At 42.2% G+C, this 21,747-nt stretch overlaps 1 protein-coding gene across 1 annotated transcript in view; it reads right to left on the reverse strand.

Annotated features, from left to right (window-relative positions):
- The window catches only part of STK39 (serine/threonine kinase 39), a 484,232-nt gene that overhangs the window by 344,175 nt on the left and 118,310 nt on the right, over positions 1-21,747 (reverse strand). The window contains exon 5 of the mRNA XM_029605673.1: positions 20,378-20,433. Within this exon, the coding sequence (XP_029461533.1) occupies positions 20,378-20,433 (56 nt within the window). The remainder of the gene's footprint in view (positions 1-20,377; positions 20,434-21,747) is intronic.

Here is a 21,747-nt window from a genome sequence, read left to right on the forward strand (position 1 = left end):
TGAGGGATGTAAGGGGTCAAAGCGGAGTTTAACCAGTTTATCTCGTTATTTATTTTTTTGTGGATGAGGGTGAGCGTTTTATATTGGATTCTTTGGCTGATGGGAAGCCAGTGTAGAGCTTTGAGTGTGGGTGTGATGTGATCGCATTTCTTTATGTTCATGATTGATCTAGCAGCGGCATTTTGTAGTAGCTGGAGAGATCTGATGGAGGATTCGGGGAGACCGAGGAGTACTGTATTACAGTAGTCTAGTATGGAGAAGATTGTTTGGAGGACTGTTCAGTAATCTTGAGTATGAAGGGGTTTGAGCTTTTTTAGTGTTTGCAGCTTAAAAAAACCGTTCTTGACCATGTTGGAGATGTGGTGTTTAAGGTTGAATTCGTTGTCGATAGTCACTCCTAGATTTTTTGCTGTATTTGTGAATTGCGATTCTACGTTTTCGTGGGTTCCTTTGTTGAGGAGGGTTGGGGAGTGGTTGTTGGATAAATGTAGGATTTCGGTCTTGTTTTGGTTTAGGCAGAGTGATAGTTGAGAAAGTAGAAGAGTAATTTTCGTGCAGAGTTTGTTCCAATAGTTTAAGGTGTGTTCAATGTTTATTTATGGGGAGTAATATTTGTATGTCGTCGGCATATATAAAGTGAGTGATGTCTGATTCTGAAAGGAATTTGCAGAGTGGGAGGAGGTATATGTTGAATAGGGTGGAGGATAGGGAGGAGCCTTGTGGGACGCCATGCGTGAGTGGTAATCGGGATGATTCTGAAGAGTTTATCTTTATGTTGAAGGATCTGTCCGTGAGATATGGTTCGAACCATTTGAAGGTAGTGTCTCGTAGTCCAATTTCTTTGAGACTGATAAGGAGTGTTTTGTGGTTAATGGTGTCAAAGGCGGCGGATATATCGAGGAGTATCAGGAGATAGGATTGGCCTCGGTCAAGTCCTCTGAGGATGGTATCGGATAGGGTGGTGAGGAGGGTTTCAGTGCAGAAGATTTTTCTGAAGCCATGCTGGGCAGGTAGTAGGATGTTATTGTTTTCAAGGTGATCGGTGAGTTGATTGTTGACTGTATTTTTCGAGGATTTTGGCTAAGAACGGAAGATTGGAGACTGGTCGGTAGTTTGCAGGGTCAGATGTGTCGAGTTGAGGTTTCTTGAGGATGAGTTTAACCACAGCATTTTTGAGTTTGTCGGGGGAACAGGAAGAAATGAACTTGCATGACACTGGAGGTACGCAGCCACCACTGCTAGACATTTGGTGAAGACACGAGGGGCAGAAGCCAGCCCGAAAGACACCACCTTGTATTGATAGCGCGCCAACCGGTGGGAGAGATGCCGCTTTTCAAACCCCACAGTTTGCTGCACCAAATAGGTGGCATCCGCCTTCCTACTGACAGGGTGTTTCCACATCCGAAGGAGGAGGTCTTTGAAGATGTCTTGGATGGGAACCACCACGATCTCCATAGGAGTGTTCACAAACTGGAATACTTCCAGCATCCTGTCTTGCGCATCCTCCTCAGTCAGCAGTTGAAAGGGGATAGATTCGGCCATGGCCCTGACAAACCATGTGAAGGACAGATCCTCGGGGGGAGACAGATGCCTTTCGTCAGGCAGGGAAGGCTTAGAGAGGGGGTCATCTGAGTAGTCTGAGGAAGACTGTGTGGAATCATCCCCCCGTGGCTCGTAAGGCCCTTCCTCCTCCTCACCAGGGCCAGCGTGTTGTGGGCAAGGCCTGTGGGGGATCTCAGGCCTGGGCTCCAATCACTTCAGAGACCTCGAGTGCACCCAGTAAATGTTCAGGGAACAGAGGCCTGAAGAACATGGCACCGGCCACATCTTCTTCTGAGGAGGACCTGATGATCAGGATCACTCTGGAGGGGGGCATCAGTGAACGTTGGGAGATCGAAGGCCCCTCGGGTACCGGTTGCGTCAGTAGGGCACCCAAGAGGATGTTCAGATGCTCAGAGGTACTAGGATAGACAGTGGAGGCTCTGGCACCAGTGGCATGGGCGGCTCAGTGCTCTGAAAAGCTCTGAGCACTGCAGTCTGCACCCTGCAGTCCAGCTCCTCCTGAAAGTCTGGTGAGGCCAGGACTGAGGGAGTGGGACAAGGCATCACCGGTTCTTCCTTGGGTCTCTGAGGTGGCATGGTGCCTGGCACAAATAATCAGTGGGGATCGCCTGGGAATCCCAGGGACATCAGAGGATGGGGCCTCAGATCGGGTTGCTTTGGTGGCAGTACCGCACCGGAACTGGAGCCATGCACGGACGGCGACCGGTAGCTATGCTTGCGGGATCTCCCACAGTGCTCAGCCCGGTCTTTCCCCGGCGCCAAGGAGGTGGAGGATCCTGATGTTTGGGACATTGGTGAGATCATGGAGGATCAATCACCATCCCCGCGATCCTTCGAAGAAGTGGAGAGAGGAATAGTGAGAGGGAGCATATCAAGGGGATCCCCACGAACCCTCAGCGTAGATGATTCCAACGCAGATGTGGATGGAGCAGACCTGAAAGAACCGAAAAGCTTCTCCATCTTATCCAGGTATGCACGATAGCCTTTGGGGGTCATCTGATCACACAGGCGACACAGAGGGCCATCATGCGAGGCTCCCAGGCAAAAGATGCAAACCTCATGTGGATTCATGATGGACATGTTCTGCAGGCACTGCGGACACCAACAAAAACCGGATGATGCCATAAGTTATCCGGTGTGCGGTCAATGACCAGCAGTCACCGAGAGGCAAGGTGTTGGGAATCTATTGCAAAGAAGCGAAAAACAGTAACTTTAACCAACCATGCCAAGGAGGCACCGACCGCAAAGGGGGACCAGATGATGGAATTGGGAAGACACTATACTTTCGTAGCAAAAAACAAGAGTGGAGCTCCACAAACAAACAGTGAAGCAACTGCACCGTGGAAAAGAAGAGACTGAAGGGGGACCTCGCAGATAGCGACATGCTGGGCATGCTCAGTGTGCTGGTCAAAGCTTCTAGAAACTCCAACAAAAGTTTTCCGTACTGGGCACCATTGGATGATGTCGCCCATGTCCTAGAAGAAAAATCAGAAAACATTTAGACAGACATGGTTTGAAGGGACACAGTCAACATTTTATTTTATTTAGGTTTTTTATATACCGGCATTCGAGACAGCAGTCACATCATGCTGGTTCACATAAAACAGGAGTGCGGAATAAACAAACTTGAACTATGGTGCGGAAAAGGCAGTTACATGTAACAGGGTAGTCTAGAACTTGGCGAAGAAGGAAAAGAAAGGACAGGTTACTAATTAATAATGGCTAACGATAGTTAGAGGTATAAAACAATGGTGTGGGTGGCGATGTGTGTTGATGTTGAGGAGTTAAATCAAATTGGAGTCCAGGAATGCTTGATTGAACAGCCAAGTCTTGAGTCTTTTCTTGAAGATTGAGAGACAGGGTTCCAGTCTAAGGTCTGGGGGGATGGAGTTCCATAAGGATGGACCGGCTGTAGAAAAGGCCCGATCTCTTAGCGTGATGTGTCTGGTGGTTTTAGAAGGCGGTACCTGTAGCGATCCTTTGTATGCTTCTCTTGTCGGTCTTGAAGAGTTATGTAATCGGAGAGGGATATGTAGGTCAATTGGAGCTAGTTGATGGATGTTTTTGTATATGGTGAGAATGGCCTTGTAAATTATTCTGAAGTGGATGGGTAACCAGTGGAGGCCCTTTAGGATGGGGTTATGTGGTCTCTTCTCCTGGTGTTTGTCAGTATTCGAGCAGCTGCATTTTGTACCATCTGAAGCGGTTTGGTGTATGAGGAGGAGAGAACAAGTAAGATGGGGTTACAATAGTCCAGCTTTGAGAAAATGATTGCTTGTATAATCGTTCTAAAGTCTGGAGTGTGGAAAAGAGGTCTTATTCTTTTCAGCACTTGGAGTTTGTAAAAGCAGTCTTTGGTGGTTTTGCTGATGGTAGCTTTCAAGTTTAGGCGACTATCGATTAAAACTCCTAGGTTTCTCACTTGTGTGGTTGTTGGTGTGTCTGGATGAGTGGGGATGATGGTGCTATTCTCTGGGGCAATGAGCAGGAGTTCAGTTTTGCAGGAATTTAGTACCAGGTTAAGGCTTGTGAGAAGGCATTTGATGTTTTGGAGGCATGTTTCCCAATGAGCCAGTGTTTTCGCGAAGGAATCCTTGATGGGGATCAGGATCTGGATATCATCAGCGTAAAAGAAATGTTTGAGGTTGAGGTCAGTGAGGAGCTGGCATAACGGTAAAAGGTAGATGTTAAATAGAGTGGGAGACAGGGAGGAACCCTGAGGGACTCCTACTGACGAGGGGTAGTGTGAGGATTCTTTGTTCTGGATCTTAACCTTGTATCCTCTATTGCTGAGAAAGGTTCTGAACCACGAGAGTGCAGTGCCTGAGATACCTATGGAGGCCAGCTGGTTAATGAGTAGGGAATGATTGACGGTGTCAAAAGCTGACGAAAGGTCCAGTAGGATCAGTAGGAAGGCTTGTCCTTTGTCGAGACCCAGGATGAGGTAGTCTGTCATGGAGATGAGGAGGGATTCAGTACTTAATGCTTTGCGGAATCCGTATTGTGATGGGAATAGGAGGTTGTTGTCTTCAATGTAGTTTGAGAGTTGTGTTTACCCATGGATGTTGTGTTTACATGGATTTACCCAAGGAAGTCTTGCCTCAGAATTCTCCTACATTTTTTTTTTTTGAAGGGGTGAATAATCATGTGGACAAAGGTGAACCGGTAGATGTGGTGCATTTGAATTTTCAGAAGGTATTTAACAAAGTTCCGCATAAAAGACTTCTAAGAAAACTAAAACGTCATGGGATAGGAGGCAATGTCCTTTTGTGGACTGCAAATTGGTTAAAAGACAGGAAAGAGTAGGATTAAATGGTCAGTTTTCACAGTGGAAAAAAGTAAAAAACAGTGGAGTGCCTCAGGGATCTGTACTTGCACCGGTGCTTTTTAATACACTTATAAATGACCTGGAAAGAGGTACAACAAGTGAGGTGATCAAATTTGCGGATGACACAAAGTTATGTAGAGTAGTTAAATCAAGCAAATTGTGATGAATTGCAGGAGGACTTTGCTAGACTGGAAGATTGGGCTTCCAAAAGGCAGACGAAATGTAATATGGGCAAGTGCAAAGTGATGCATATAGGGAAAAATATACCCTTGCTGTAGTTACACAATGTTAGGTTCTATCTTAGGAGTTACCACCCAGGAAAGAGATCTGGGCATCATAGTGGATAATACATTTAAATTGTCAGCCCAGTGTGCTGTGGCGATCAAAAAAGCAAACAGAATGTTAAGAATTATTAGGAAGGAAATGGAAAATAAAACTGAAGATGTCATAATGCCTCTATATCGCTTCATAGTGAGGCCACACCTTTAATACTGTGTGCAATTCTGGTCACCGCATCTCAAAAGGATATAGCTGCACTGGAGAAAGTGCAGAGAAGGGAGACCAAAATAAGAGGCATGGAACAGCTGCCCTATGGAGGAAAAGCTAAAGAAGTTAGGGCTGTTCAGTTGGAGAAGAGACAACTGAGGGAGGATATGTTAGAATTCTACAAAATCATTAAAGAACTTGAACAAGTTAATGTAAATCTGTTATTTACTCTCTCAGTTAATAGAACGGCCAGGGGGCATACCATGAAGTTAGCAAGTAGCTCATTTAAAACAAACTGAAGAAAATTTATTTTAAAAACTTTTCTATACCGTTGCTAAGTTAAATACCGTCGCAACGGTTTACATGTAGGCACATATTTAATGTAGGTAAAAGTGTACAATAGTACATTCTAACAGGTGCCGTCAAAGGTTCGGTTACAATATATCATTAGACATAGTCATTTAGCGAAGTAATTCATGACCAATTGTACCAAGGTACTTACACCGGTAGTTTTATTACACATAGTATTATAGTTATGGTTTTTTATGGTCTGGAGTTCATAGACTAATCTACTGTATAGTCCTAAGGACCGTATGTCGGTGCCTTTCTGTCTTTTCCTGAAATATTTCTCTCTATTCTCCTGTCTCTTTGTAAAATGCTTGTTTAAAAAGCCATGTTTTTAGGTTTTTCTTGAATGTCTTGAGATCACTTTGTAGCCTGATCTCTGGAGGCATTGTGTTCCAGATTATGGGTCCTGCTAGTGATAGGGCTCTTTCTCTCACTTGTGTCAGTCTTGCTGTTTTAACTGATGGAATGGTTAGGAGTGCTTTATTTGCTGAGCGGAGGTTCCTGGTGGCGTGTGTACCCGTAATGCTGTGTTCAACCAGTCTGATTTCTCATCATAAATCAGTTTGTGAATGATACATAGGGTTTTGTATTTAATTCTGTGTTCAATTGGTAGCCAATGTAACTCTGCTAGGGTTTCAGTTATATGGTTCCTCCTTTTTCCAGTTAGTATTCTAGCTGCTGTGTTCTGAAGTATTTGCAGTGGTCTTAATGTTGTATTAGGTAGTCCTAGCATAAGGGCATTGCAGTAATCTGTGCTGGAGAAGATTAGTGCCTGCAGTATTGTTCGGAAGTCATTTTGAGTTAGCAGTGGTTTAGGTTTTCTGAGTACTATGAGTTTTGCATAACCTTCCCTTACTTTTAGTGATATGTGTTGTTTCAGATTGATTTCAGGGTCTATTATTATTCCCAGGTTACGTACTTTTTCTGCTAGTTCAATTTTCTGGTTGTCTTTGAGTATTATTGATGTTTGACCAGAGGGTGTGGTTACAGCAGTTAATGTAACTGGGTTTAAAAAAGGTTTGGATAAGTTCCTAGAGGATAAATCCATAAATTATTATGGTAATTAATAAGCAGTAGCTTATGATCTATCTAATTGTTTGGGTACTTGCCAGGTACATGTGACTTGGATTGGCCACTGTTAGAAACAGGATACTGGGCTTGATGGTATTTCTTATGTTCTTTTCACTCAGATAAAATTCAGTCATTGATCTGTTTGAAAATGCTAACATATAGCAACAGAAATATATCTGTAGTAAATAGCCATGCTTATAGCCATGACCATTTCTGGCCAGCAATATCATGTAACTTGGCTATTCATATAGGATTTGTATATGAAGTCTTTTTATGAGAAAAAGGACTGACATATCCAATCAGAAATACACTTGTTCTCAATTGCATTTGCAAGCTTTTGAAAACTTCTAAAAGGCAAAGGACATATAGCATTAACAGAGACAGAGTGAAGATAGAGAAGAAAGCCTGTATGTCAATGCTGCATCCGGAGCAGTCTCCCTGCTGAATCTAGCTTGGCCAGCTAGAAAATATTTTTATCATAAGTACAGATGCAGGATTAAAGATATAGGAGTCTGGGAATTATACTCTGCATTATTCTTTATTTCCCTTAAGGATCCAGAGATAACATTATAAGGAACTATATAAATATTATTTAATTGTATTTTGTAGTTTATTCTTAAAGAAATATCAATTAAAACATTGTAGAAGACAAAAAATGTGTCTATTGCAATATGTTTGATGTGAGACTAGCGCCATCTAGCATTCAAAGAATATGGCAATTAATTTTAAAGCATTTCAATTAGGAAAAAAAACATTACAATTTGATTCTGTGAATTATTATTAATTTCCGCTACAAAGTTCTAAGAGGTGGGTCACTATGTCCACTGGTGTCTCAGGGGTCAACTGTAATGGAAGGGGTATCTATAGTACCATGGACAATGAAGAAAAAAAAATAAAAGAAAAGAAATGTGACGATCCTGAGATTCTCATGTATGATTATTGTAACAGAACGCCAGCCAAGCTAGTAACTGGGACCAGTCGTTCTGCTGCTTGGAGATATTTACCCAAAGGAAGGCTTTTAAGGTCTTTTTTCATTAAGTTAAGGAACACATTGAGCTTCTTGCAGAGACTACTCCAGAATGTTGAGGTGAATCGTACTCCTCAGTTGCCTCCTAGGTGCTCAAGTAATCAATTTTATGCAAAACCTTCTTAAAGAAGTATTGTGCAAGATAAACTGCTGAAGGCAGAGATGGTATGGGAATAAAATATCCAATTGTTTTGAAAATGATACACAACGACCCAGATAACTATATATCCATCTGATGCAGGATGGTCTGTGTTAAAATTATGGATATGTGGGTCCAAGGCTTGTTTGAAACTGGTAGAGTTTGGGGTAGGACCCATGGGCACAGTTGGAACATGTCTTCATGTACGCCCAAATGTCCTGAGCCATCCAAGGCCACCAATATTAATGTGAAATTAAGTCAATTGTTTTCCATAATCCTTGGTGACATGACCTCACTTGAGGACCTTTTCCCTTAGGCACTTGGGTACTATGATCTTGCCAACAGGGTCAGAGGTGGTGGCAGCTATAATCTTGGCCTGGTCCAAGATGAACTGGGGCTCAGTGGCAGATCTGAGGGATCAAAAATGGGATACTGCATCTGCGTATCTGCCTTGGTATTCTTCCCAGCGAGATGAAAGAAAGAATGTGGAAGTTAAACGTTGAAAAATTGGGATTAGCGAGCCTGGCAAAGGTTGAACCTCAGCCTTCAGGAGATAAAGAAAATGTTTGTGGTCAGTTGTGCCTGTGAAAAGATGTTTGGCCCCCTCCAACAGATGACACCAGTCTTCAAAAGTGAGCTTGATGACCAAAAGTTCCCAGTCTCCAATAGTATATTTTTCACTGGAGAAAGTTGTCTCAAAGAATGAAAAAGGACCAAGTTTGCCATCTGAGGCTGCCTGAGAAAGGATGGCTCTGGCTTCAATACAGAAGGCATCCACCTCCAGGAAGAAGACCTGGGCTGGGCTAGGATTCATTGCCGTAATTCTGAAAACCCTATCGGATAAGTGGCCTCCAAAAGAGGGTTGTGAAACTCAGGTAAAGGAATAACTGAGTAGGAGCAGACTTGCAAGTAATCTAAGGAAACATTTATTTACAGACAGGGTGGTGGATTCATGGAACCATCGCCCTGTTGAGGTGGATACTGAAAGTGTTGGCTGAGCTATGGGGTGAGTAGCAACAAGTCAACAGCACAATGTATTGTGGTGCCTTGCACTCAGCAATTTAATGGATTGTTCTATTTCTAATATTTTGCAGGACATGCTGGTTATGGTTTCAAGGCATGGCTACTCACATCCTATCTACACTATGTACAGTGACAGAAAACTGCTATAATGAGGTGCACAGGAGACCCAAGGCAGTCATAGAATTTGCATTTGGCCTTTTGAAAAAGCCAGTTCAGCCACCTTCACCACACTGGAGGAGCACCGCAGTATTTACCAGAGAAAGTAGAGGATATCGTTGTGGTGTGCTACATAACATCACCCTCCGGAATGGCATTCATCTAGATGTGAATCCAGACTTGGAGCCAGAGCCCATTATGTTCACACCTGCCACAGACAGATAGTATGGCAAAGTGGAATGAGTACCATCAAAAGGTCACAGTAGACTATTTCGGAGGTATGTTTACAAACAGGGTGGGGAGGGGGCTGAGTTGACAGAATCTTTTCCACAGAACCATCCCTAACTCCAACATTTCTCTTCTCAGATCAGTGCAAACACCAGGAAGATTAATGCCTGGAAAAACACACTGGCCATCTACCAGTTTTTTGTTTGTTTTACAAATTTTAATGTGAGTCAAAATTTTATTTTATTAAAATAACTGGTTTCCTTCATAGGTGTGACTATTTCATCACAAGCCTGTCACCTTGGGCTAGAGGGGAAATCCATGTCCCTGAAAGCATCAATAGCTTGCTTTTTTTTTTTTTTTTTTTTTTTTTTTTTTTAACAGGAAACACATCTCCAGAAACAAGATGAGCATTTAATGTACTCAAACCAGTATCCTCTTGCACTGCTGACATCAAGTACACCAGATAATAGAAAAATTCCCACTCTCCCATATCTAAAAGATTTGAAAGTGCAGGTGGCAGTAGTACATGGAGAAGAGAATATATTATTTTGCAATTAGATATCAATACTGAGCAATATATATTGGTTTACATTTATTGCCGAAATGCTCAGAGGTCACTATTAGAGGATTTGGACAAACTGCTGAATTACGGTGAGGACAGCTAATTCTGAGTGGGGATTTTAATTTGCTCAGGGTTCCTGTACAAGACCGTTCCGTGGGGGGTGTAGCTCAGATGTGCAGGGCGGGGGGGAGGGTCTGCTGAGTTATCTGTTCAATAGATACCTGGAAATGGGAGTGGTGCCAAGTGACTAGAGAAGAGTGGTGGTGGTCCCGCTTCACAATAGTGGGAATAGAGAGGAGGCTAGAAATTACAGGCCAGTTAGCCTCACCTCGATGGCAGGAAAATTAATGGAGACTCTGTTGAAAGGATAGTGAATTACCTACAATATGGTAGCTTGCTCAATCCACTTCAGCACAGATTCACCAGGGGAAGGGGAAGGTCCTGTCAGATGAATCTGATTAATTTCTTTGATTAGGTGAATAGAGAACTGGATCAGGGAAAAGCACTAGATGTGATTTACTTGGATTTTAGTAAAGCCTTCGATACAGTCCCACATGGAAGATTCAAGAACAAAACGAGAAGCTTGGGAGTGAGCACCAAGGTGGTGGCATGGATTGCAAACTGGTTGACGGATAGAAGACAGAGTGTGATGGTAAATGGAACCTACTCTGAAGAGAGAATGATGTTAAGTGGAGCGCTGCAGGAATTGGTGTTGGGACCGGTTCTGTTCAATGTCTTTTTGAGTGACATTATGGAAGGTAAAGTTTGTCTATTTACAGATGATATGAAGATCTGCAACAGAGTGGACAAGTCAGAAGGTTTGGAAAGGCTGAGATGTGATTTAAGGAAGCTTGAAGAGCAGTCGAATATATGGCAACTGGAATTTAATGCCAAGAAGTGTAGAAGCATGCATCTGGGATGTGGTAATCCAAAGAACCTGTATGCGATAGGGGGCAAAGTGCTGCTATGCATGGGGTGATTGCATCGCCATCTTCAGATAGCCAGAAGCTATATGACAAGGCGATAGCTAAAGCTAGAAGAATGCTGGGCTACATAGAGAGGAATAACCAGTAAGAAAAAGGAGATAATCCCCTTGTACAGGTCCTTGGTAAAGCCTCATCTGGAGTACTGTGTTCAGTTCTGGAGACCATATCTCAGAAGAGACAGACGGGTTGGAGGTGGCCCGGAGAAGCCAACCAAAATGGTGAGAGGTCATCAAATGACTTATGAGGAGAGGTTGAAAGACCTACATATGTATACCCTGGAGGAGAGGAGGTATGATACAGACCTTCAGATACTTGATCATGCATCATTAAAACCTTTCAACAAACCTTTTCCGTTGGAATGAATCCAATAGAACTAAGGGTCATGAAATGAAACTCTGGGGAGAACGACTCAGAAGCAATGTCATAAGAACACAAGAACATGCCATACTGGGTCAGACCAAGGGTCCATCAAGCCCAGCATCCTGTTTCCAACAGTGGCCAATCCAGGCCATAAGAACCTGGCAAGTACCCAAAAACTAAGTCTAGTCCATGTTACCGTTGCTAGTAATAGCGGTGGTTATTATCTAAGTCAACTTAATTAATAGCAGGTAATGGACTTCTCCTCCAAGAATTTATCCAATCCTTTTTTAAACACAGCTATACTAACTGCACTAACCACATCTTCTGGCAACAAATTCCAGAGTTTAAATGTGCGTTGAGTGAAAAAGAACTTTCTCTGATTAGTTTTAAATGTGCCACATGCTAACTTCATGGAGTGCCCCCTAGTCTATTATCCGAAAGAGTAAAAAAACAATTCACATCTACCTGTTCTAGACCTCTCATGATTTTAAACACCTCTATCATATCCCCCCCCCTCAGCAGTCTCTTCTCCAAGCTGAAAAGTCCTAACCTCTTTAGTCTTTCCTCATAGGGGAGCTGTTCCATTCCCTTTATCATTTTGGTCGCTCTTCTCTGTACCTTCTCCATCGCAATTATATCTTTTTTGAGATGCGGCGACCAGAATTGTACACAGTATTCAAGGTGCGGTCTCACCATAGAGCGTTACAGAGGCATTATGACATTTTCCGTTTTATTCACCATTCCCTTTCTAATAATTCCCAACATTCTGTTTGCTTTGACTGCCGAAGCACACTGAACCGACGATTTCAATGTGTTATCCACTATGACACCTAGATCTCTTTCTTGGGTAGTAGCACCTAATATGGAACCTAACATTGTGTAAATATAGCAAGGGTTATTTTTCCCTATATGCATCACCTTGCACTTGTCCACATTAAATTTCATCTGCCATTTTGATGCCCAATTTTCCAGCCTCACAAGGTCTTCCTGCAATTTATCACAATCTGCTTGTGATTTAACTACTCTGAACAATTTTGTATCTGCAAATTTGATTATCTCACTCGTATTTCTTTCCAGATCATTTATAAATATATTGAAAAGGATCCCAATACAGATCCCTGAGGCACTCCACTGCCCACACCCTTCCACTGAGAAAGTTGTCCATTTAATCCTACTTTCTGTTTCCTGTCTTTTAGCCAGTTTGTAATCCACGAAAGGACATCGCCACCTATCCCATGACTTTTATTTTTCCTAGAAGCCTCTCATGAGAACTTTGTCAAATGCCTTCTGAAAATCCAAGTACACTACATCTACAGGTTCACCTTTATCCACATGTTTATTAACTCCTTCAAAAAAGTGAAGCAGATTTGTGAGGCAAGACTTGCCTTGGGTAAAGCCATGCTGACTTTGTTCCATTAAAGCATGTCTTTCTAAATGTTCTGTGATTTTGATGTTTAGAATACTTTCTACTATTTTTCCTGGCACTGAAGTCAGGCTAACCGGTTTGTAGTTTCCCGGATCGACCCTGGAGCCCTTTTTAAATAAGGGGGTTACATTAGCTATCCTCCAGTCTTCAGGTACAATGGATGATTTTAATGACAAGTTTCTTCACAGAGGGTGGTGGATACCTGGAATTCCCTGCCGAAGGAGGTGGTGAAAACAAAAACAGTGCAAGGATTTCAAAAGGGCATGGAAAAAATACTGTGGATCCCTAAAGGCAAGGGGAAGGGGAATGAAGTAAGGCAAGGGGGTATCTTGCTGGTGTGGCAGATATTATAAATAAATTAATAAATAAATTACCCTTGGCATATAGCCTTCAAAATGTGATGCAACTCCATCACTGCTCACAGCTTCAATGGTAGGGGGAAAGGAGGAATTGGATTCAGACAACAACCAAAGACATTGAACTGTACTGTCTGGGAAAACACATGAGCATGGGGTTAACTTGCTTGATGTGGCGCTTACTACCCTTAACCAAAAACCTGATACAACTTCAACATTGCTCTCCGATTCAACAGCAAGGGGGGGGGGGGGGGGAATTGGACTCAAACAGTAACCAACAAGAGCCCTGACCTTGGCAGTCTAAATAACTGATAGGTATGGGAAACTGATAACTATGGGAGCTTGCTGGGCAGACTGGATGAGCTATAGGGTCCTTTTTTGCTGTCACATTCTGTGTTTCTAGGACTACAAAGACTTTGCAGCTTTTCAAAAAAAAGATAATAAAACATGGTTATTTAAGCAAGCATACGAAAGTTCACCTTGTCCCCTTTACCTTAGTCTCCCCCCCATCCGCCATATTTTACCTACTAGACACCATCTTACCCTTTATCCCATTATTAAATTATTTGTCCTGTTATATTGTATAGCTCAATTCCATACATGCTATTAAGCAGAGGATACAAATTACATATGGAAATATTGTATGGCGAAGTAAAATTGTATCCAAAGAAGTTGTATCTATATTCAATGAATAATTTAAGGAACTCATAGTGGAAGAATATAAAAAAGAGAGTTGTATGAAAGTATTTATAGTGGAATTGTTCTTTTAATTATAAAAGAGAAAGAATAAGAAGAAAAGATAGGGAATACCAATTATCTTTTGATTTAATTTAGATAGATAAACAGTAACAAGTAGCTCTGTCAAAGACAGAATACACAGGTTGACATATTTATTTATTTATATTTATATTTGTATTTATATTTATATTTATTTACGGAAGATCCCGGAGCAGTATCAGGGAGTTAGTATTTGTTATTAGTTTATTTAAAGTATAAGTTAATAGGTACAAGAAAGAAGAAACAGCATACGGAGAAAAAGAAGAGAAAAGAAGACGACTAAAGGACGAGAGAACGACAAGATTATCATCTGGCCAGCAACGAAAAGAAGAAGAAAAAAACATAAGTTTAATAATAGAACTTAAAATTTCTATTGCCAGGCCTGAGCATATTGTTTTACATGTGCACTTGAGAACAATTACAAACAATAAGTAAGAAAAGACATTAAATACAAAAGGAAAGTAAAAGACTATAAGAAAAAAAAATAAAGTTTACTTATCTGAATACAACAAGGAGAAGATATACTGGACTTAAATAAGAGAAAGAAAAGAGAATACAAAGAATCAATTTTCTTTTATTTAAACGAAATGATATAAGAAATATTAAAGTTAATATTCAAGAAATAATAAGGACTGAAATATTTATCTGAGAAATAGATGAGTTGAAAGTAGCTGGAATATATTATTTTATTATTGCTTGTTTGTTTACAGCTATTAATCTGTGATAGGGAAAAGAAAAAGAAATATTTTAAGGTTTGTTAAGAGAATTGTTATTTAATATTCACAGTAGAAATAGTACAATTTCATTAAAAGAGTATTTTTAAATAAAATTAAAAAATATATATATACAATATCTTATTTATCCTTGCCTCCCCTCTTAACCGGCAAGAGACTGCACTGGGTGGGTAGTAGCAATTAGAATCCCTACTGAACCCCCTTCTGAAAAGAGACCCAGTAGGGAGGAAGGCCTTAAACAGCACCCCTGTAGGGCAACACCTGAGAGCTTGCTGCCTTGTACATATTTCACGACTACATTACTGATACCATCAACCTCGGTCACGACAGCAATCTTCAACCCTGCAGGGGCGGCGGTTTATACTTAGGTCTAGGATAGGGCGAAGGCCACCCAACGTCTTGGGTATGAGGAAGTATGGGGAATAAAATCCTACTGATTGGGTCCCTGGGTAAATTTGTCGAATTGCTTGTTGTTTGCGAAGCAAAGCAATTTCCTCCCCTGGTTGTGGTTGGAAGTTGTGAATCTTGAAAGTGGACAGATAAGGTAATATGGGTTTTGTGACAAATTGGAGTTGGTAGCCGTGACGTACTATCTCCAAAACCCATTGATCGGATGTTATTCTCTCCCAGGCTGTCAAGCAGGAATGAATCCTGCCGGGTGATGCTTGATGTTGTGGTGGTGGCTGGGTAACTAAAAAGATGAAGTTGCTTTCATTGCAGTAGCTGGTTGTTGTGCCTGCTGTCTCTGATTACGTGGTCTACCTCTACGTTGGTTTGAGGTATTCTGTTGTGGAGCAGGATGCTGGTACGAAAGGTAAGTCTGTGTACGAAAGGACTGGTAAGATCTGTAGGGTCTCCTGGCATAGGATTGCCTACGAGTAGATCCAATATAACGACGTGTGGTCGAATAGTTAGGATGTGATGTTAATGATTGTACTGCTAGAGCTTCTTCCTTCAGTTTACCCACTGTGTCCTGAAATCGTTCTCCGAACAGGTTATCTCCTGCACATGGGAGGTTCGTTAGTTTCTCGTGCAAATCTTCACGTATGGAACTTGATCGTAACCATGCTAGTCTGCGGGCTGCAATGGCTGTTGCCGATGCCCTAGACTATGTTTCATATGCTTCATAGATTGACCTCAAAAGGTGACGAGAACACTCTTCCATGTCATGAAGAGGCGGAGGTATCTGATCCGCAGTCGAGGAAAGCATACCTTTTATAGCTTGTATGCACTCATATAGGTATTGTACCATGTAGAACTGATGGTGCATAATTTGGGCATTCAACATTGAGTTATGGTATATTTTCCTGCCAAACTCATCCAAATATTTGTTGCCGTTGCCTGGTGGGTATGAGGAATGTGACTGTTTTCTTAAATCTTTGCATCGCCGACTCTACTACAATTGAAGCATGAGGTAATTATGGTACAGAGTACGGTGATGTTTTCCTCATACGGAATTTTATGTCCGTTTTTCTGGAAACTGCTGCGATTGCGTAAGGTGTTTCCCAGGATTTCTGTAAGACCGAATGCAGGAGCTCTTGTGGTGGAAGAGATGTTGGTTCCCCTGGAGTGTCAAAAATTTTTAGGAGACCAAGGGTCTGTCTCTTTTTGGACCTCTAGATGCAGTATTGTACCCAATTTTTCCAGAAATTTCGGTATGTAAGGTCTTCTGGAGGGGAATACGGCTCCTGAGGTTGTTCCTGTGGATCCGATGGGAATCCCGTAGATGATGGGGATGTTTGCAGTGAAGGAGAATCAAATGATGTATCCTGTTTATAATTTGGTGAAGCTGGTCGGTTTGTTATGGGAGATGTCGGAGGCTCCACCAACTGTTCTCTATTAGTCTGCGTCTTATGTTCCGGAGAACTAACAGCAGCAATATTAGTCATTTTGAATGACTGAAGAGTTTCATAAAAACCTGCTAAGGATTGGGACAAATGATTAAATGCCTCTTTTGTACGAGGGGGCATTATTGTACCATCATCCGGTTCTTGTGACCCACATGCTTTAGAGTGCATTGGTGTGTTCTGAGGTAAAGTAGTGTATACTTTATGGTCTTTCCGTTTTTCGGCACATATGATGTCCTCGAATCCTCTGAAGCTGTAGAAGAAGTGGTAGAGGAAGCAACTTGTATTACCACTCTGTGGGAGAAGGTATTTGAAGTTTGTATATGAGATGATTTAGAAGTCGAAGGGCTTACTTCCCATGTTGCACTCCTCTTTGCCAACTTTATGTGGTGGGCGTGTCATGAGTGCTTATAATAATAGTGTGACGACGAGTCTGTATGATTTCTACGTGAAGACGGTGAACGTTTTCTATGTTTTATTGTAAACTGTCGAATTAGCTCTCGAAGAAAGGGAAGTACCTGAACGAGGTGAGGTTATTGGTGGAGAAGTTGAAGAAAACCCTTGTGAAGATGCACGTCGTCGTTTCAGCTCATTTTGTAATACATGAGATGGGTGCTCATGTATCGTATGTGCAGATCTGGATTTATGCGCGGATCTAGACTTGTGCGCATATCTTTCTGTTTCTGTGTGTACAAGAGTGATCGGCGCAGTTGTCTTCGGCGCCCTGCACATAGATATGATTGGCACCGGGCATGCAGGTGGTGTCTGCGCCGTACAGGCAGATGTCGACTGCGCCATGCGCATAGAGTTTCCTTTGGTTGTGCGCACGGACGTCTTCGGCACCCTACGCGCAGAAATCTTCTGCGCCATGCGCGCTGGGTCCTTCGGCATTGTGCGCACAAGTGTGTTTGGCGCCATGCGCATAGAATTGTTGTGCACCGATATTTCTCCAGGCACCGAAGTGTTATGCGCCGACACTTTTGTATGCGCATAAGGTGCAGAAGTTTTAGGCGCCGAGAGTTTTGGCGCTAGTGTGTCCTGCGCCGGCAATTTTGGCTCTATGGATTTCTGAGAATCCAATGGCCTTTGTCGGCTTGCCACATCCTTACCTCCAAGACTGGACGATTAAGGATCCCACGATGATGCCCTCTTTTTTGAGGGAGCCGGTAAAATCGCAGGGCCAGGCAACGAATGAGCCTCCGATGGCTCCAGTGAGGCAAAAAGTTCTTGAAGCCTTTAGGCCCTTTGCTTCAGTGCTCTGGGTGACATCCTTGAGCAAAATTCAATCTTCCTGATTGTGATCTGGTCCTAGGCATCGGTAACATCGGTCATGGCCATCCGTGACTGACATTACCTTGCCGCAATTACAGGGTTTAAACCCAGATTGTGACATGTTTTGTTATTTTAATGCTGAGGAGAAGAACAGCTCCGCGTGCGATCCCGTGCGCGGAAAGAACAGACTGAGGAGATTCCGTTACTTTCCTGCACGGGAACACACATGCAGCCGCAGAGAGCAAAGCTCTGATCTCTGCTTTGACAAGCTCCACCTCCCGGACCTGATTGACAGATCCCATGACAGCATGGCTAATTCAGCCCTGCTATCGCCGCGAAAAATTATTAATTTGATATGTTGCTAAAAAAAGATAAATATCTATACTATTCGCTGTTTATGTTGAAAAAAAACAAAACAGAGTATACTGGCCTTTACTTTTCTGAGTGATGGAAAGGATAGGGGTTGGAGGCCATTTCCTTCAGTGGGTAAAGAAATTATATAGACACCAATAGGTATGTTTAAAGATTTACAGGGTATATACTACCAAATTTATGGTGCACAGGGGCATGAGGCAGGCATGTCCCTTGTCTCCTCTGTCTTGAGCAGAGTCATTAATAGAAGTTATTAGGACATCACCTGCTGTATAGGGTATTAAAGTAGAGGAGGAGCATTTTAAGATATCTTTATAAGCAGATATGCCTCTGCCATCAGAAGCAAGGGAGGAGGAGGAGGAGAAGGAGGAGGAGGAGAACTGGTCACTGTGTTGCCTTCCACCCCATTCCCCTCTAGATCCACCATAGGCTGAGGGGATATCACAACGTCAAAATCTGTAGTAGCTAAACTGCCTTGAGAATTTAAACAGTGCCGACACAGGCATAGAGAGAGTGATGGCTGGATTGCCCTTATATGACAAGTGTCACAGATAGCAAGGCACTTGCTCTAGGCTGTCTCCTGGGCGCATCCCAAAAGCACCCGGGTGTACCCACACAAATAGGTACTCACAACTAGGCTACGGCTTTACACACAAGTACCCAAGCACAAGCACGCCCATGTCAGACCACTGCCGCATGGCAAGAATGCACACGCATGCCTAAGCATGCGAGAAAAGAAACCACTGCCACAGCCTACCTCATGGCTGACTGAACAAAGTCCAAGAAGCGGAGCCTAACCAAAAGCTGCTCAATACACAGAGTTCAAGCCACCTCCACTCTACACTAATTCCCCAGAGAAGTGAGAGGGAAAAGGGGGTAAAAGGTGCAGATGGAAAACCACAAAGGGAAGGAGGACCCTGTAATGGAAGAAGAAAAAAAAAAAAGAAAGAGGGGACCTACAACTTCTCTATTCCCTCGTCCTTTTCCGCTTTATTTTATTTATTTTAAAAGTCTATGCTTGGTCAGGCTTCCAGACTTAAAGTGCTCAACTGAGCGAGGGACCAAATGGGTGTCACCTCAGGAGCTCAAGAGATGCATCTAAATGTATTTATTTTTTTTTAAACCACAAGCAATCCCTACAAGGGAGATGCATGTCCACCATCTGCTGGAGATGGAGAATACGGGCAGGCTGATGTCAGGGCAGGGCTATATGGCAGTGACCTCAGTGAGGCAGCTTTACTTCATCTCCATCTGCTGATACGAGTGCATAACCCACTGGTGTGGAATAGCCTGCCTGAGTGCAGAGGAATATGGATTTTACCAAGAAAAATGCCTGCAACCACAGAAAAACTGTATGTTGTCAGAGGCGCATAGGAAGAAAGGCCTAGAATGAATTTTGTCTTTAGGTAAACAGACAAAGCTTACCAAAAGTTTTAATGTGAGCATTATGCCTTCTATAGGGCTGGAAAATATTTTAAGAGCTTGACATCAAAATTCTTAGCAACCAACCAAAATCTCTTAAAAGAAAAAAAAAAACAAACCAAACACATACCTCATCAATTTTATTTTTCTGCTTCTCTCTGCTCTCCCCCTCCCCTCAATATCCTCTTTACTCCATCTCTTCTCTATAGCTTCTTTTCGGCCCCACCACCTCTTTTCTACTCATCTCTCCCCACAGCCTCCTTCCTCGGATAGCAAATCCCTCACTTTGCAGCCTAATAGGAGGCGGCTGCCCCAAGTTGCTGCAGCATACATCAGGTGCCAAATTATATGTGCTCAGGTACCTAGGATTTTTCCATCCCTGGTTTTGCATACTTAATTATGCACAAATTATTTTTTTTCCCTAACTCTTCAAACCACCATATACATTAAAGGACAATTGTACTGGTGGACACTTTCATATATAATTCACTAAGCTAATACCACAAACTCCAACTCAAGACAAAATTCACATCAATATTAAATTGAAGTCAATGAAATTTGATATAAAAAAAGTTTTCACATATAATGCAAATAAAATACATTTCTATGGTACCCTTATACTCCTCTAAAGTCATAATCCAGATTGTGGCAATCACTTGCACAACAAAGGTTATATCATAAACAAAGTATCTGTACTGTACATATAAAAGCAGCAGTAATTTAACAAAGGGAATATTCTTCTTTCAAGTGCCACAAAGGGCTAAGAAAAATACAAACATCACTTTTTTTTTCTTTTTACACACACACACTTTGGCCAAGGTATCAAATAATCTTCAGAAATAGTTCAGCAAGTCAAGTGAAACCAAATATGAAATTTAGTTAATTTTTCATTACCTGCTATTTGAACTGATCCATCTTCTCCCAAAAGAATATTGCCAGCTTTTAAATCCCTGTGTATATAAAAACAAGATAACTTGTAAGTAAAGGTTTGTAGCTATCTTCAACATTTCAAAAAGGAAAAAAAAAAAAGAAGAAGAAGTTCACGAGAACAGGATCACTCACTATAGAAACCAATTACTGGCTGTAAGAAAAAAAGCATCAGAAAATGGAACATGAATGCTATTTCAGTGACTGAACAGACATTGGTGCATTATGAAATTATATTTTCTTAGTATAAAATGCTCAAAAGAATCTTGGCCATTAGGCTACATTGGCTCCTCAAATACTTCTGCGAACAATTCAGTTTTCCTCTTGCCTACCAAATGCATCCACTCTGTAGTTCTTCATTAACTATCTTGTCTTCTCTTTCTATACTCTTCCATGGGACTTCAATTTATCAAGCAAGCCACTCATGTGCCCTTCTCTGCCACTGCTAACTCCCGACTTCATATTTTCCACCTCACCGAGATAGCTACCTGGAAGAGACTTCCTGAATCTGAGGGTCATGATTGATCTCTGGACAAATTCAAATACAATTTAAAAACTCACTTTGAGCCTGCTTTCAAATCCTAACCACTTCTCTATTTGTCTGTCATAACAAGATTATAAGCTCCATGAAGCACAGATTGTCTCTTATGTCCAATAGCACTTTAGAAATGATAAATAGTAGTAGCAGCAGAAATAGATTTAATAAGTCTTGCCTCAACAATGGGTGACATCAGATGGACATGGACATCAGATGGAGCCTGGCACAGAAAACTTATGTCAAAGTTTCCAAAATTTTAACTTGGCACACTGAGCATGCACTATACCACGTGTCCACACAGGGTCCCCTCTTCAGTTTTAACAGAATTAGATTGAAAATAACGAAAAGGAGAAACTTAACTCCACGGGGTGGCAGGCAGATTTCGTGAGGACTAACATCATGCTGTCTTTGGAGAACACCTGTTACAGGTAAGCAACTCTGCTTTCTCCAAGGACAAGCAGGATGGCCGTCCTCACACTTGGGTGAATCCCTAGCTAAAGGCTGCTCCCCAAAACAAAAGGGGACCAACAGACAGTGCTGTTAATGACAATAGGGGAGACAGCCTGAACCCAACAAAGGGCCCCAGGCAGGGAGAGTTGGGTTCTACACCTACAAGATTCCGAGGGACAGACTGGCCAAAAATACTGTCATCAGCATCTCTAGCCAGACAATAGTGAGTTGTGAATGGGTGGAGAGAACTTAGTGTCAGCCTTGAAGATCTCCTCCAGGGGAATTGCTCGCAAGTGGGCCACAGACATTGCTATGGCTCTGACAGAATAAGCCTTGACATGACCCTCAA

The sequence above is a fragment of the Rhinatrema bivittatum genome, chromosome 6 (genome assembly GCF_901001135.1).
Source record: "Rhinatrema bivittatum chromosome 6, aRhiBiv1.1, whole genome shotgun sequence".
NCBI lineage: Eukaryota > Metazoa > Chordata > Amphibia > Gymnophiona > Rhinatrematidae > Rhinatrema > Rhinatrema bivittatum.